The following is a 15,769-nucleotide window of genomic DNA, read 5'->3' on the forward strand; positions in this document are numbered from 1 at the left end:
TTTTTTCAGTGTCTCTGAGGGCATTTTTTTTTTTTTTTTTTTTTTTCTGCAGCACACAGTTGTAAAAACAGATATGTACCACAGCATTGTAGCAACCCTCAAAACCCAGATACAGTGTACTGCAGAGGAGGCTTACTGGTAATAGAGGGCAAAGGTCTTCCCTGCCCATTTATATTCAGGGAATTGTGGGTAGTTTGGTAGACCCTGAGCATAAAGCAGGAAGGTGAGAGCAGCAGGAGACACGCGTTTGTTTAGAGGCAGTTCTTCATTTAGCTTTAAAGCTGATGTTTATACAGTAGAGGATCACATGATTCATTGGAGGTTCCCAGTGTGCACTGTGACTGATCATCCGGTGATTTGCATTTCCTGTAGGTGCCGCTTATTCCCGTGCAGAGGACAGTCTCCGGAAGCTGGTGGAGCAGTGCAATTTGCCATTTTTGCCTACCCCTATGGGGAAGGGTGTTGTCCCTGACAATCATCCAAACTGTGTAGGTGCAGCCAGATCCAGGTGTGTGGCATTCCAGGCTCTTTGTTTCTTTTTTGTTTGTTTGTTTTTAAGACAGGTTTTCTCTTCATAGTTCTGGCTGTCCTGGAACTTACTCTGTAGACCAGACTGGTCTCAAACTCAGAGAGATCCTTTTGCCTCTGTCTCCTGAGTGCTGGGATTAAAGGCCCGTTCTATCACTTCCTGGGAGTTGTTTGGACTCTTATCCAATTTCCATCTTTTTCTATATCTGTAAAAATTCTTCAGTTGGCATCACACTAGTATAATATCTGCCTTCTGTTATCTACAGAGTGATGTGCTTACAATACCATCGGTAGAATCTTTGGAATTTTCACAAAGCAAAAGTCCCAAATTTAGATGATGAAGTTACTGAAAATTTGCGAAAGCACAACCTGGTCTCAATTATTTGCATATTAGGTGAAAATACATATAGTATATTTTCAAAAGCAATTCCAGAATGAAGATGTAGCTCAATTGGGAGAGTTCTTATCTAGCAGGCATGAAGTCCTGCATTGTATAAATTGGGCATGGTGGCACATGTCTTTAATCCCATCACCAAGGAGAATCTGCTCCTGGAAATCAGTGTGAAGAATGCATTGAGATGCGAATGTAGGGTCTGGGAGCTGGAGTGTGACTCACTAAGGTGCTTGACTAGCATGCTTGAGGTCCTGGTTTCAGCCCCAGAAAAAACCTACAAACCAAAAGCTATCCAGGCATAGTGCATGCCTGTAACCTCAGCATTTAAGTTTGAGGCCAACTTTAGTTTAAAAAGCAATATCCCATCTTCAAAACAAAACAAAATGACAGATTATGTTTTTCTATGTGTTGGGGGGTAGAGCGCATACATGCAGGATACCAAGGATTTCTTAGGTTTCTTCTCAGTCACATTTCCCCTTAGTTTTGAGACAGGGTCTCTAACTGAGCCTGAAGCTTGCCAGTTTGACTAGGCACCTGGCTTGCACCTGTCCCCACCCCCAGCCCTCAGGTGGGGACAGCACCATAGCAGTCACCCTTTATGTGGGCGCCGAGGGTCCAGATCAGGTTCTCATGCTTGCGCAGCAAGCATTTTGTCCACTAAGCCATCTTCCCAATCTTTCAAAACTCAATTAGAAAGATCAGATTTACTCTAGAAGTTCCAAATTATCTAGACTTCGAAAATATTTTAGGAAAATCATTAGTTTGTTTGCTGTTAATTTTTTTTAACAGGGCTCTGCAGTTTGCTGATGTGATTGTGTTATTTGGTGCGAGGCTGAACTGGATATTACATTTTGGATTGCCTCCAAGATACCAGGCAAATGTGAAGTTTATTCAGGTACTGGGCATGGGGGCAGGGGATGACTCTGATCAGCTCTGTGCTTCTTTGTTCACCCTCTTTTGTAAAGAACCTTTTTTCTTACAGAAATAGATTTTACAAATTATCTGATGTAATTACAGGTACCAAAGTCAGCTGCCTTTTCAAGCCTACAAAATATCCTGTGCTAATTTTAAGGAGAAAAGCTTTCAAAGTCGAGTCTGAAACAATTTGAAAAGCATAATGTGCCTCTTCCTTGCAGCTGGAGTGTATTTAAAGACAGAGAGGCTTAAGTAGGATGATAGACTGGAGGGACACCTCGGCCTTGTAAGGAGGTGAATTGTCCTTTTAGATGCTAAAACTGCCTCTGGAAACCTCTAGATGACTCTGCCTTGAACTCACCTGCCCCTAAACTGAATGTCTGGAAAGTACTCCAACCTCTCCTGGTGCCCGCTGAGGTCAGCAGAGGGCACCACATACCCAGGAACTGGAGCCAGTTCTGGGACTCAAATTGAGGTCCTCTAGAAGAGGTCTTAACTTCTGAGTCACCTCTCTGTCCTTCTTAAAGTTTTTTTTGTTGTTGTTGTTGTTGTTGTTGTTTTTATTTGGATGGGTTTTGTTGTTGTTGTTGTTTTGTTGTTGCTGGGGTTTTTTTTTTGTTTTTTGTTTTGTTTTTTTTTTTTTTTGAAACAAGAGTTTCTCTGTTTAGTCCTGGCTGTCCTGGAACTCACTCTGTAGACCAGGCTGGCTTCATACTCAGAGATCCACCTGCCTTTGCCTTCCAAGTGCTGGGGTTAAAGGCATGCACCCCATCACTGGCACAATAGTCTCTCTTAAAGGTTTTTAAGAGTTGGCTTCTCTTCCAGAGGTTCAGGGTTCAATTTCCGACACTCACATGGCAGCCCACAACCATTTGTAACTCCGTTCAAGAGTATTTAATGCAAAGCCTGGGTTAAAACGGGTCTCACTGAACATAGTGGACAATGAGGACTACTGAGACCTCAAGAACAATGGCAATGGGTTTTTGATCCTACTGCACGTATTGGCTTTGTGGGAGCCTAGGCAGTTTGGATGCTCACCTTACGAGACCTGGATGGAGGAGGGTGGTCCTTGGACTTCCCACAGGGCAGAGAACCCTGATTNGGGGAAGAGACAGAAATCTTTAATAAATTTAAAAAAATTAAAAAAAAAAGAGTATTTAATGTTTTCTTCTCTCTTCTTTGGGCACCAGGCACACGTGATACAGACATACATACAGATAAAACACTCATACCATAAAATAAAAAATAATTTCTCAATTTGTTCAAAACAAAAAAAGACCAAACATGGCTTGTTCTTCAGGTTTTTCTCTTTTTTAGATTGATATCTGTGCCGAAGAATTGGGTAATAATGTAAGGCCTTCTGTGACTTTGCTAGGAGACATAAATGCTGTTTCTAAGCAGGTAATTCCTTTCTCTGGATTTTAATTCCTGTGGACTGTTCTCTGTGGACAGTCAATTCTGGATAATGTTAGTCTTGATTGGCTTGGTGGCAAGTTCATGATGGGAAACTAACTTTAACTGTAAGTTTGGAACTTGGTAAATTCAGCTCAATGTACACTGTTCATATTTGTGGAAGTTAAGCGTTTAGAACACTAATTTGATGTCATGAAAATTTAAGGTTTGAATATTCAAACCAGAATTCAGTAGTTAGAATTCAACTTTCTGAGAAAATTACAATACAGCATTAGTTTAACTTGACTTACACAGTGGAAGTATAACAGTATATTTTTAGGTAGTAAAGGAATTTTTACTCTTTAAACTATAATCAAGGACTTGTCTAACTTTCTATTTATATGTAATCTATATATTTCATTGTGGCCGGAGGTAAAATATGGTCACATTTATCGCTCGATTTTGTATGATATTCGTTATCTTGAGTACACAGCATTTGAGATGCAGATGCAGTCCGTGTCACATGTGCAGTCATTCTGCAGCATGTGGTCTGTGTGTGTGGCTCACCCTGCCACCCACTGGTCTGCCATCAGTTGCTCTGCAGGAAGAGAAGCAAGTGTGAGCAATGTGAAGGGCAGAGCAGTGTGCCATTGCCTACTTTAAGGAAGTTTGTTTGTTTGTTTTTAGCTTTTGGAACAGTTTGATAAAACCCCATGGCAGTACCCCATAGACAGCAAATGGTGGGAGACTCTGAGGGAAAAAATGAGGACCAATGAAGCTGCATCCAAGGTAATGTGGGACCAGTTGTGTTTCAAGAGCCCTTCAGGTTGATGAGTTGCTTTGGCCTCTCATAATGGGGCATAGACAGTCCTAGGAAGTACTGCATTGTGTAAGCTTGGGGATCAAAAGGGGTGCTACTGGGGCACAGCTCTCAAAAGGTCCACAAACCAGAAAGTCAGATAAGAGCCTAATAGAAAATGGTAGTGAAGCTGGCATGGCGGCACATGCCTTTAATCCCAGCACTGGGGAGGCAGAGGCAGGCAGATCTCAGAGTTCATAGCCAGCCTGGTCTATAGAGAAACCCTGTGTGTGGGGGAAGGGGTGGATAGTAAAGTTTCAACCTTGTAAATAGTTAAGAAAAAGCATATGCATGCCCATGTGCATGCTTTTACTTTACCTTGAAAGGGCCTTAAGCTCCTTGCATAATTGAGCATCCAAAGGGTATGGTTCTTGAGTCACTGTGAGCTATGAGAAGAAAAGCAATCTGACCCTGGAAAGCTGTCAGTTTGAGTTTGGTGTATAATATCATAATTAAATCCTATGACATTTAAGGATTGATGTAAGAATGTCCCTTAAGTCCTAAGGGCATGTTAGGACTTAGTTATCTGCCCTTAAGATTATCTTTCCTTCAAGGTGCGTGAGTGTTCAGTCCACCCCTTCCTCACACACTGCCATTTATCTTTCAAGTCACTGTCGGAAACTCTTGTGACTTTCACATCTGCCCTTGTGGCTTTGCCTCATAGTGAAGGTTTGGAGACTGTCTTGAATTTTGAGGTCACCACTAATCCTTCCCAGCGAGTACTACAGTGGGTCTCTTCAGCAGTGTTGCTGTTTTCTATTCAAAGTCATTGTAAATACAGCACTTTCTCTTTGATTGTCAGATGGGGTAGGTTTTCTTTTACTGTTTTGTGAATTTGGGTGTCTTGGTTCAGCTGGGTGCAGTGTTCAGTATACATTAGGGTTTCTTCTTTTTAAGTTGTTGATTCCATTTTGTGTGAGCTTGCATATATGTGTACCATGTGTGTCTAGAACCCTTGGAGGTGAGCTGGAACTGGTTATGGATAGTTGTGAACTACCATGTATGTACAGGAGCCCAACCTGGGTCCTCCATAAGAGCAACAAATGCCCTTGACCACTGAGCAGTCTCTCCAGCCCGCCCTAGGATTTCCTCCTGGTAGAACGATACATTTGCAAATCTGCAGTTTAAGTTCGGCACTTGTGTTTCCTAATGTAGCTGTCATCATAGATTAAGTTTGTACTTTGAACCAAACGTCCTAGCAGAACTGATGTGGCTGACTCCACCATGCAGGGGAATCTTAGTCAGTGACTATTTCTACTGCCAAGAACCAGTCTAAGTTCTAGTTTCTCCATTGTTGTAAGTAATGCGTCTTTCCCTAGGAGCCCCTTAGGGTTTGCTCCTTTGTCAGCTTGTCAGCGCTAGGGGCGTGCACGGGGGAATGTAACCTCCAGCAGAGCAGGGTAGCACCAGTGAGGCTGGAGTGCCGGGACAGGACTGTTAACTGATGAAACACCAGTGGCTCCTCTCAGCACTGGGGCTTTTAAAATAGATGTAACATAGCTCCTCTACACTGTGAGAGAGAAGAACCAGATTTTCAGGTCATCTTCTGTAATCCTAACTTTTAGTTTTAAATTTAGGACCATACTTCAGATAAAACTGTTCTGAAAAATAGTTAAGACAATGTTTTTCTAAGAGTGCACAGGTATGACCCGTTCTGTTTGTTTAGCCCAGTGTTGCCATCTTTACTCTAAGACTTCTCCAGGTGTTTAATAGGAAAGGTTCATCCACTCACCAGGTCGAGGGGATTCCCTAGCTTATGTATTGTGTCCCAACTGGGACTGTAGGGCACATTGTTCTTAGCATGGTTCTGGATTGTTCGCAGTCAAAGAGTAGCCAGTGTACAGCCATTTGGGAATCTTGTAGCTGACTGGTGGTATTGAACTGTTCCAAAATGACTTTGGTAATAGCTTGCTGACACTGTGATTATCATCATGTCCCAATGTAACTCAGTGTATACCTTCCTCTGTTTTTAGGAATTAGCTTCCAAAAGATCCCTCCCTATGAATTACTACACAGTATTTTCCCATGTTCAAGAACAGTTACCCAGAGACTGTTTTATAGTAAGTGAGGGAGCTAATACTATGGACATTGGCCGTACCGTGCTTCAGAACTACCTTCCTCGCCATAGGTAAGACTCCAAGAAAAAATGACAGTGTGTTTAATTTGAAACCACAGTACTGCTGATTAAGAAAAATATTTTAGAATTGTACATGCCAGGACCAGGCTGGCCTCAAATCCAAGAGAGAACCACCTGCCTCTGCTTCCTGAATGCTGGGATTAAATGTGTGTGCCTCCACTGCTCAGCTCAAGTGTACTCTTAGGTGAGATTTTATAGTTTTATAGTTTTTGTGGTTCATAATTCTTGGTATAATGTGATGGTTTGTGTACTCAGTTTTTTTTTTTGTTTTTGTTTTTTTGGGTTTTTTTTTTTGTTTGTTTTTGAGACAGGGTTTCTCTGTGGCTTTGTAGCCTGTCCTGGAACTAGGTCAGTAGACCAGACTGGTCTGGAACTCACAGAGATCCGCCTGCCTCTGCCTCCCGAGTGCTGGGATTAAAGGCGTGCGCCACCACCGCCCGGCCTGTGTACTCAGTTTTTTACCTTCATCCAAGCAATCATGTGTGGCATTTTCCTTTCATCCCGCTTATCCTTGACAACTTGCTTCCTTATATTCCAAAAATTTAATATTAAAGAAAAATGTCTATTTCTTTTTTCATAAACCATATAAATATAGATTGAAAGGTTTGTGCCACCTCCACCCTGCATGACATGTGCTAAAGAGTTTGATTTTAGCTTTATTCTCAACAGGCTTGATGCTGGCACCTTTGGAACAATGGGAGTCGGTTTGGGATTTGCTATTGCAGCTGCTCTGGTGGCTAAAGATAGAAGTCCCCGGCAGCGGGTCATCTGTGTGGAAGGCGACAGTGCCTTTGGGTTTTCTGGCATGGAAGTAGAAACCATCTGCAGGTAAACAGAGCCATAAATCATAGCATTTCATTCTCATAATATGAAAACGTACAATACTCACTTGCTTCACAGCAAGAGTCCCGGACAGCATCATGTTTTGAGGTTCCTAGTTATAAACTTTCATGGAGAGACTCCCACTGCGTCAGCATGAGGGCTCTTCCGACCTCTTTCCCCAGCTGTATTCAAACTATAAGACTGTTCTACTAGGGTGGAGGTTTTTTGTGAAACATGTTTTGGGACTTTCAATACTTTGGTATAAAAAACTATCAAGATCAAACCAGGTTTGGCAATGCACTCCACTAATCCCAGCATCTGGGAATAGAGATGACAGAGTAAGCAGAAGGATCTGGAGGCCAAGGTTATCCTCAGCTGCTTAGCAAGTTCAGGGTCAACCTGGACTACAGGAGTCGCTTTTCCTTTCTATAAACTATATAATCTCACCTAAGAGTGCACTTGAGATAGGCAGTGGTGGCGCACACCTTTAATCCCAGCACACAGGAGGCAGAGGCAGGTGGATCTCTCTTGAGTTTGGGGCCAACCTGGTCTATAGAGTGAGTTCCAGGACAACTAGGGCTGTACAGAGAAACCCTTTCTCAAAAAAAACACCAAAACAAAACAAAAAGCAGAAAAAAAAACTAAAAACAAAACAACAACAAACCAAAACAAAGAAAAAAGAATATACTTCTGTGGGTCTGGAGATGGCTCAGAGATTAGGAACACTTGTTGCTCTTACAGAAGTCCTAAGTTTGATTCCTAATACCCACAACAGAGGCTTACAACTACCTGTAACTCCAGTTCCAGGGGACCAAAAAGCCCTCTTCTGACCTCTGACTTCTGAGGGTACCAGGCAGGCACATGTATATATGTAAGCAAAATACACACATACATAAACTAAATAAATCTAAAGAAAATTTAAAAATACACTAATGAAAAATGTTATTATACACTAGACATGTTCAATTCTCACAGGCTTTTCATAGTCAGCATTATTGCAGTTTAGGGGAAAGTTTGGCCTATTAGAGGTCTATACTGAAAATCCACATATGTCAAAAAGATGATGTGTGAAAAGAATTGAGCCTTTTGGAGGGTGGTAATTCCTTTCCAGCGCAGAGAGCAAATGGCTTCCATGGTCATGTGACTCAGTTGTGTCGTTACCATAAACCCTCAGGGAAAAATATGATGAAGCATTAATCTAATTAATTTTAACCAATAAAAAACTGGGAGTCAAATATTAGGGTAAGAACCTGAAAGATCAAGAACAGGGAGCAACTGCCAGTTGCTTTCTACCTCCTCAGTTTTTCTGTCCGGAAGGGCCGAGATCTGCTCTCTGCCCCACCTTACTACTTCCTGTCTCCTCTCTCTACAGTCCTTCAAACCTTTGTGGTAAATTTTGGTCAGATGGTGGCTAACCCTACCCCCTGGTGTCAAGCAAACTTTATTTGTCAGAACACAATCAAAATATCATACAACAATGAATAAAAGCAAACCCACATTCTTCTTCAGCCTTTTTAGGCTTTTCATCTTTGCTGCACTGTTTGAGACATTTGGACACTTGTCTCTGGTACCGATCATGCCATGCTGGTTTTCATTAGAGATGCAGATTGGGTGTTAATTGCCAATGTGTCTTTCACAACATCCAGCATGAGCTGGTTGTCATTGACACTTTCAACAATATAATGGGACTTTTCAGACAGTATTCCTAGGAACCATGTAGAAATAGGCCTAGGAAGGGAGGGAATGGAGAAGGTGTTTTTCTTGTAGCTGCCTGTAAAAGTTTAGTTATTTAAGATCCATAGCTAAGCAGACTATCAGCCTTGAGTACATCCTACAGCTGCAACATTTCTATCAATGGTTTTATATTTTTATTAGGATAATTAATGCTTGGTTTTCCCTATTGAAAAAAAATTATTGAAATTGTCTCCTTTTAAGTAAAAATTTCAGTTTTAAGAAAAAGGAATTGCTTTAGAAATAATGATCTCTTCATAGTTTACTTTCCCTTTTAGGTACAACTTGCCAATTATAGTCTTGGTAGTAAACAATAATGGAATCTACCAAGGAGTTGATGCAGACACTTGGGGGAAAATGTCAAATCTTCAAGAAGCTGCCACAATGTGAGTAACTCACAACAAATGCACAGTTAGGTTGTGTCATGTGTTTAGTCTGTCTTTTAAAAGTTTGCTGTATTGGAATGTGCCTACATGCTATAAACTTGGTTAGTTTGTCAGCCTTTTTAAAGTGGCAGAAGCCACTTCTTCTTGGATCTTTTCTGTACAGCTGTCTATGATTGTTTACAATCAGGGACACTGAAGACTCAGGTCAAGATTTCTGATGTCTACCCTAGGGTAATAGCAGTGCTGGTATTTACACCAGGGAGAACTGCTAATGCTGTATTTGTCAAGGTTCTCTCAAGGAGCAGAACTTATGAATGTAGATGTGAATCTGCATATATGAAAAGGGAATGTATTAGTGGTTCACAGACTGTGGTCTGGCCACCCAACCATGGCTGCTTTCCAATGGATGGCCAAGAGTCCAGTAGCTGTTTAGTCCACGAATCTGATGTCTTAGCTTATCTGTAGTATTCACTGGAACCCTGAGAAAGTAGTCAGTGAAGGAACACCTGGCAGCAGAATAGAGGAACATCCCACCAAAGCTGAGGGCAAGTGAACAAAAAGCAAGCTTTTTTCTTTCATGCCCTTTCATCCGGACTGCCATGAGGTGTGGCTCGCATGTAGAGTGGGTCTTCTGACCTCAAATGATCCAGTCAAGAAAAATCCCTCACAGTCATGCCCAGATGGTTGGGTGTTAGTCGATGCAGTCAAGCTGACAGCCAAGGTTAGCCATCACAAATAGTTGGCATACTATTTGTGATTTAAAGATCTTCCTTACTTTTACCACAAAGCTAAGCCTTTACCATCTGATGGAAGAGTCAAGCTAAGACTGTCAGAACTGCCGTGGGCATTGACAAAACTTTCTGAGACGTTCAGAGAGTAGAGTGCCAGTGTTTTCATTACACTGTTGTTTTTCCATAGCTATTTGTACTAGTTACTTTTCATTTTCTGTGATAAAACACCACAACCAAAGCAACTTGTTTTTTTAAAAAAAAAGTTTAATTAGGCTTACAGGTTTAGAGGGTTAAGTTAATGATGGTGGAGTGGAGGCGTGGCCCTGGAGCAGCAGCTGGGAACTCACATCTTGATCCACAAGCAGGACACAGAGGACACATTGGGAATAGCATAGGCTTTTGAAACCACCTCCTCCAATAAGGCCACACCTCATAATCCTTCCCAAATAATTCCACTGAGGACCACATATTCAAATGTAGGAGCCTGTGGGGGCCATTCTCATTCAAACCACCACGCCATGCCTTTTAGCTTCCTTCTAGTTGATAGTATAGACTGTGCTATCTGGTGAAGAAGCTCTGGATCACATGTTACTACGTAAACTTCGTTAAAAATAAAGTGTCAAGTTCAGTTTCTAGGCTTCAGTTGGTAGAATACTTGCTTCTTATTCACAAAGCCCTAAGTTTGACCCCCAGTATTTCATACCAGTAGGGTATGCTGGAGCACACCTATCAGTCAGAAGGAAGATACAAGAAGATCAGCAGTTCAAGGACATCCTTGACTATATAGCAAGTCTAGGTCAGTTTGAGTTACATAAAACCTTGTCTCATTAAAAGAAAAAATCAGTACCCTTTCCTCTTTGACTGAGAAGTTGTTGACAGTTGGTAAAACCTCTTGGCTTCCTTGGGCACTGCACACATGTGGTAGGTACATAGACGTACATGCCAGCAAAACACCCATACTTATAAAATAAAAATATTTTGTTGCTATGCATGGTGGCACACACAATAAGCCCAGCACTTGACAAGCAGAGGGAGGCAGATCTCTGAGTTTGAGAGTGAGTTCTGGGACATCCAGGACTACACAGAGAAACCCTGTCTCAAAGTAAGTAAATAAATATTAAAAATTCAATTTCTCAGTTTAGTTACATTTCAATTACCCATAGTAACAGGCAGTGATGTGACCACCATACTGTATGTAAAGAATTTTTATCATTATAGAAAGTTCTACTGGACATTGCTATATAAACAATAAAAAGCACAGGGAGCCAGGTGTAGTGACGCACACTTGTTGTTCACCAGTCTATCTGGAGATGGGAAGAGGAGATCATTGAGCTGATGGGTCCAAGACATATCAAGACTCCGTCATACACAAAAAAGACTCAGTGGAAAGTAGGGGGAAACTGTAATTCAAGCCCTTGGGAGGCTGAGGCAAGAGGATTTAGAGTGAGGTTACCAGCATGGGCTACATACTGAGTTCCAGACCAGACTCTGCCACACAGCAAGGTCCTGTCTCAAAACAAGCAAAAATAAAGAGGAAGGTGCAGTTTTATGTACTGGCATCTCAGCTCTGATGGCGCTGCCTCTGCACCATGCCCTCTGCTGGTTCTGTGCAGTGATCAGCCAGCTGTAGCAGAGGACAAGTGACATGGGCCAGACTGCTCTGCTCTGTGACATTGCCAGTTAGCACCCTGATACCTATATGACCACACACATCACAGCCTGCACCAGGAGACTTTGTACGTGCTTTGAGAAATGCATATTTACCTGAATCACATTGAACTATTGAAAATTCAGTATCAACAAGAACCAAAGATGAGAATCTTCAAAAAGTTGAGATAGTTGATGGCTTCAAAGTTGAAGACTTCAGATTGAGGGGTATATTCCACATCCAATAATTAGAATGCAGGTGACATTTAAAGTGCTGTCAAAGGGATTGTTGGGTGTCTTCGTTAGGCTTGGATCCAATGCTTAATTGATTGCCTTTTGTTTTTGTTTAGTTTGCTGTTTTTGTTGTTGTTGTTTTGCTCTAAAGGGAAAAAGAACTAGGCTTAAAAAAAATCCATCCGAGAATAAAAAGGGGGTGGGGAACCAGGCATGGTGACACACGCCTTTAATCCCAATACTCAGGAGGCAGCAATGGGCAGATCTCTGAAAGTTTAAGACAGTCTGGTTTATACAACAAATTCCAGGCCAGTCAAGGTTATATGATTCTGTCTCAAAAGCAAATGAACAAAGGAGAAAAAAAAAAAAAAACCTAACCCAAAACCCTACAACAACCAGCCAGTAACTTTTAAGAATGCCGCCACTGGTAGAGAAAGCTGCAGGTTCTTCTAGCAACGAAGGCCTGGAGTTTGGCTAGCTCACCTAGGGGGCATGGAAATATGAGATGGAATAAAGGAGGGACAAGGAATCACATGTGTTCTGCATATTGCTGTTATAGAGAGCTGTTCTGGAAAGAAGTATGCCCGTGGGTCAGCTTATGTTTTTCACAGATAATTTGGGGACATTACTTTTTCTAGAAGCTGAAAGATTTAAATTTTATTGACTTATAACTTGCTTTTCAGTGTCCCTCCGATGTGTCTCTTGCCAAACGCGCATTATGAGCAGGTCATGACTGCATTTGGAGGCAAAGGGTATTTTGTACAAACACCAGAAGAACTCCAAAACTCTCTGAAGCAGGCACTGGAAGACACAAGTAAACCCTGTCTTATCAACATCATGATTGAACCACAGAGCACACGGAAAGCCCAGGCAAGTTCAGCTACTGAGCAGAAAGCAAGAAACACATGTTCTCTCCTGATTCTTCCCTGAGAGGCATACACTCTGGGATTCAGAAGTCTTTTTAAGTTTCTTTCTGAATTTGGAAGTTTCATTTGCTTGTTCAACAAGTATTTGTTGAGATATTGTTATGTGTGATTGTTGGAGTAACAAGTAAGCAAAACACGACAGAGCAAAGGACATGACGGGAAGGAATTGACTTGCAGTTCTAAGCAAGTCTAAGTGAAGAAATACATTGGTGCTAAGCAAAGCTCGTTGGAGGCAGTGCTTAAACTGAGGTCAGAACGAGTTAGCAAAGAGGAGGTGAAAAGACAGACAGGGGCTCTATGTCAAGAGGAACAGGCTCATAAAAGAAAATGCAGTGAGCACAGCGTATATGAGCCTGTAATCGTGGATCTGCGTGGTTGCATTCCGCTCAGTTACGTGACCTCTGGCGCATAGTGACGCATAGCTAGTGTCCCTCTCTTGGTTCTCAGACAAAGATCTGCTGCCAGTCTCTTTCTTCTTTGCGTAAGATGGGGCACAAATGGTCAGATACCTGAACAATCAATAAAATACACAGCAACTAGCTTGGAAACTGTCAGATATATAGAATTCTGCTAAAATTCTGTTTGTGTGAAAATAGACATCAGAGACTTGAGAATTTACCTTAGAGCAGAAAGAAAGGATTCCAAGAATAGAGCCTGCTGCCTAGGCAGATGAACACACATAGGTTAAGCTGAGGAAGCAGGCAGGTGGCATTGGCAGGAATCTTTCTAATTCTTTTAAGGATCTGCTTTAAATCTGTCTGTTCTGCAATTTTCCTCTGGACATCATTTGGGTATTTCTGGAGAAGTATTAATTATCATCCCCATTAGTAATTCTGTAGGATTATTTTTATATTAAACACTTTAATATATTTTTAACCTTCATTCCAGTGGAATCCTGACATGTTTTCATTTCCAAGATTTTCTCTTTTAACTGAATGTTTGTCTAGCACCATTTGCCCTTGACTCACAATGCAGGCTGGCTGCTTCCTGCTTTGCGTAGGAATCTCTCTCTGTGGCAGTGGTTCTCAACCTTCCTAATGTTGTGACCCTTTAATCCAGTTTCTCATATTGTGCTGACCCCCAACCATGCATTTTTTTATTGCTACTTCATAACTGTAATTTTGCTACTGATATGTATCATAATGTAAATATTTCTGGAGGAAGATGTTTGCCAAAGGAGCCGCGACCCACAGGTTAGGACAACTAACTGCTTTGTGGTAACCCGTGTCTTGGCCAAGTGGGGAGGACACTGCCAGAAGCTCCATAGTTCTTCCTGTTTGTGCATCTCAGGCCTGAGATCGTGGTCTTGCCCCTTCTCTGCCAAGTAAATGTCTGTTTCTTCCTAACTCTGCTTTTCTGTGTTCTGAATACGGTTCGTGGAAGAAGACTCGGGAAAAGTAAGTTTCCTAGGCTGCTTTGTGTAAGACAGCTGGTTTCACTAATTTTTAGCTCCTTTTGACTAGACCAAACACAAACCTTATTTTACCATGATTGTCTAGTTCTATGTCATAAAGCAATTACAGTGAGTCAAATACAGGTATTTCTTCTGACTGAATGTTGTCCTTTTTTGTCTTCCTTTAGGACTTTCACTGGCTGACCCGTTCTAATATGTGAATAAACTGTTGACGGTTTTGAGGAACTTTCTCTTTCCAGCAAGGTAGAATTTACTTTCCATAGCAAAAACATTTAAAATTATGTTTTATTAAAGAACTTGATTAAAAACAGAAAAGGCTTCCATTATTTGTTATGATTTTGGATCTTAAACGGTCCCAAAGGCTTATATGCTAAAGACTTGGTGAGCAGCTCGTGGCCCTGCTGGAGGATGGTTGAGCCTTCAGGACGTGGGGAGTGGAAAGAGGTCACTGAAGATTAGGATCCGGGCATGCATGCCACCGTAGGCAAGTCCTCTCATGACTTCCCTGTCCAAAGCAAAAGAGCCAACTGACCACAGACCGAAACCTTCCCAGCTGAGCCAGGAGCTGGAGACAACTCAGCATTTAAGAGTACAAACTACTCTTGCAGTAGAAGTGAGTTCGGTTCCCAGCCACATTGGGCAGCTCACATTCACCTGTAATTGCAATTCCAGGGACTCCAGCTTCTGTGGGCACCTACACTCACGCACATATTCACACACAGATCCACATGTACGCATAATTAAAAATAAAATAAAGCTTAAAAAACTATGAATCAAAATAGATATTTCTTCTTTTTAAATGGATTTTCTCAGGTATTCTTATTAAGGAATGAAAATTGACTAACAGTATTCTACCACATAAATAATCAAATAACAGCATGGTAAGTGTCTAACGGCCAAGTTACTTATCAGTTTCCTATTATGTAAACCCATTTCCGAAGTTAAAACTTTACCTTTTAAAAACTCTTTCTGGCCAAACAATGGTGGCACATGCCTTTAATCCCAGCACTCAGGAGGCAGAGACAGGCTGATCGCTGTGAGTTCGAGGTCAGCCTGGTCTACAGAGTGAGTTCCAGGACAGCCGGGGCTATTACATAGATAAACCCTGTCATGAAAAAACAATAATAACAAAAGAAAAACAAAAACAAACAAAAACTCCAAAGTGTTGTGGAGAAAGAAATGAAAGCTCCAAAAGTGATGTATATAGAGACACTTTGAGTAAAGTTGTGTGTAGGCGCGGTCTAGTTTGTATTTTACTGTTGATTACTTGGTTCTAGTCTCAGGTGTAGTGGAGCTTGTCCTGTAGTTGGTGAGTTGAATGTTTCTCTTGGAAAGAACTTATTGAAGCAGAGAAGTCACACCACCTCCAAACAAACCACTGTAGATTAGCTACCTTATGTGTTCACACTGCACTGAGACCAGCAGAATTATCCATGATATATAGTTCTGTGCTGTTTAAGGGTGTTTTGCTTATTGACAGATAGCAGTACCTTAAGATTATAAGGGAGCTGAAAAATTCCTCTTATCAGCCTGGGTTACATTGAGCACTCAAGGCGAGCCTGAACTACATGTGGAGAGACAGTCTCAGAAAGCCAGGTCTGGAGACATTCTCTAGAACACACAAAGCCCTGAATTTAGCTCTAACATGATGTC

General features: G+C 41.6%; 1 protein-coding gene across 1 annotated transcript in view; it reads left to right on the forward strand.

Moving 5' to 3' along the window:
* Hacl1 (2-hydroxyacyl-CoA lyase 1) overlaps nt 1-14,431 on the forward strand; it is a 34,513-nt gene extending 20,082 nt beyond the window's left edge. Inside the window, exons 9-17 of the mRNA XM_050138232.1 lie at nt 373-508; nt 1,712-1,817; nt 3,155-3,238; nt 3,917-4,018; nt 6,062-6,216; nt 6,895-7,053; nt 9,057-9,164; nt 12,460-12,646; nt 14,284-14,431. Coding sequence (XP_049994189.1) covers nt 373-508; nt 1,712-1,817; nt 3,155-3,238; nt 3,917-4,018; nt 6,062-6,216; nt 6,895-7,053; nt 9,057-9,164; nt 12,460-12,646; nt 14,284-14,316 — 1,070 coding nt within the window. The 3' untranslated portion in view covers nt 14,317-14,431. The remainder of the gene's footprint in view (nt 1-372; nt 509-1,711; nt 1,818-3,154; nt 3,239-3,916; nt 4,019-6,061; nt 6,217-6,894; nt 7,054-9,056; nt 9,165-12,459; nt 12,647-14,283) is intronic.
* The last annotated feature ends 1,338 nt before the right edge of the window (nt 14,432-15,769 follow it).

Source organism: Alexandromys fortis, unplaced genomic scaffold, assembly GCF_014885135.2.
Source record: "Alexandromys fortis isolate MF-2015 unplaced genomic scaffold, M_Fortis_MF-2015_v1.1 scaffold_14, whole genome shotgun sequence".
Classification (NCBI taxonomy): Eukaryota; Metazoa; Chordata; class Mammalia; order Rodentia; family Cricetidae; genus Alexandromys; species Alexandromys fortis.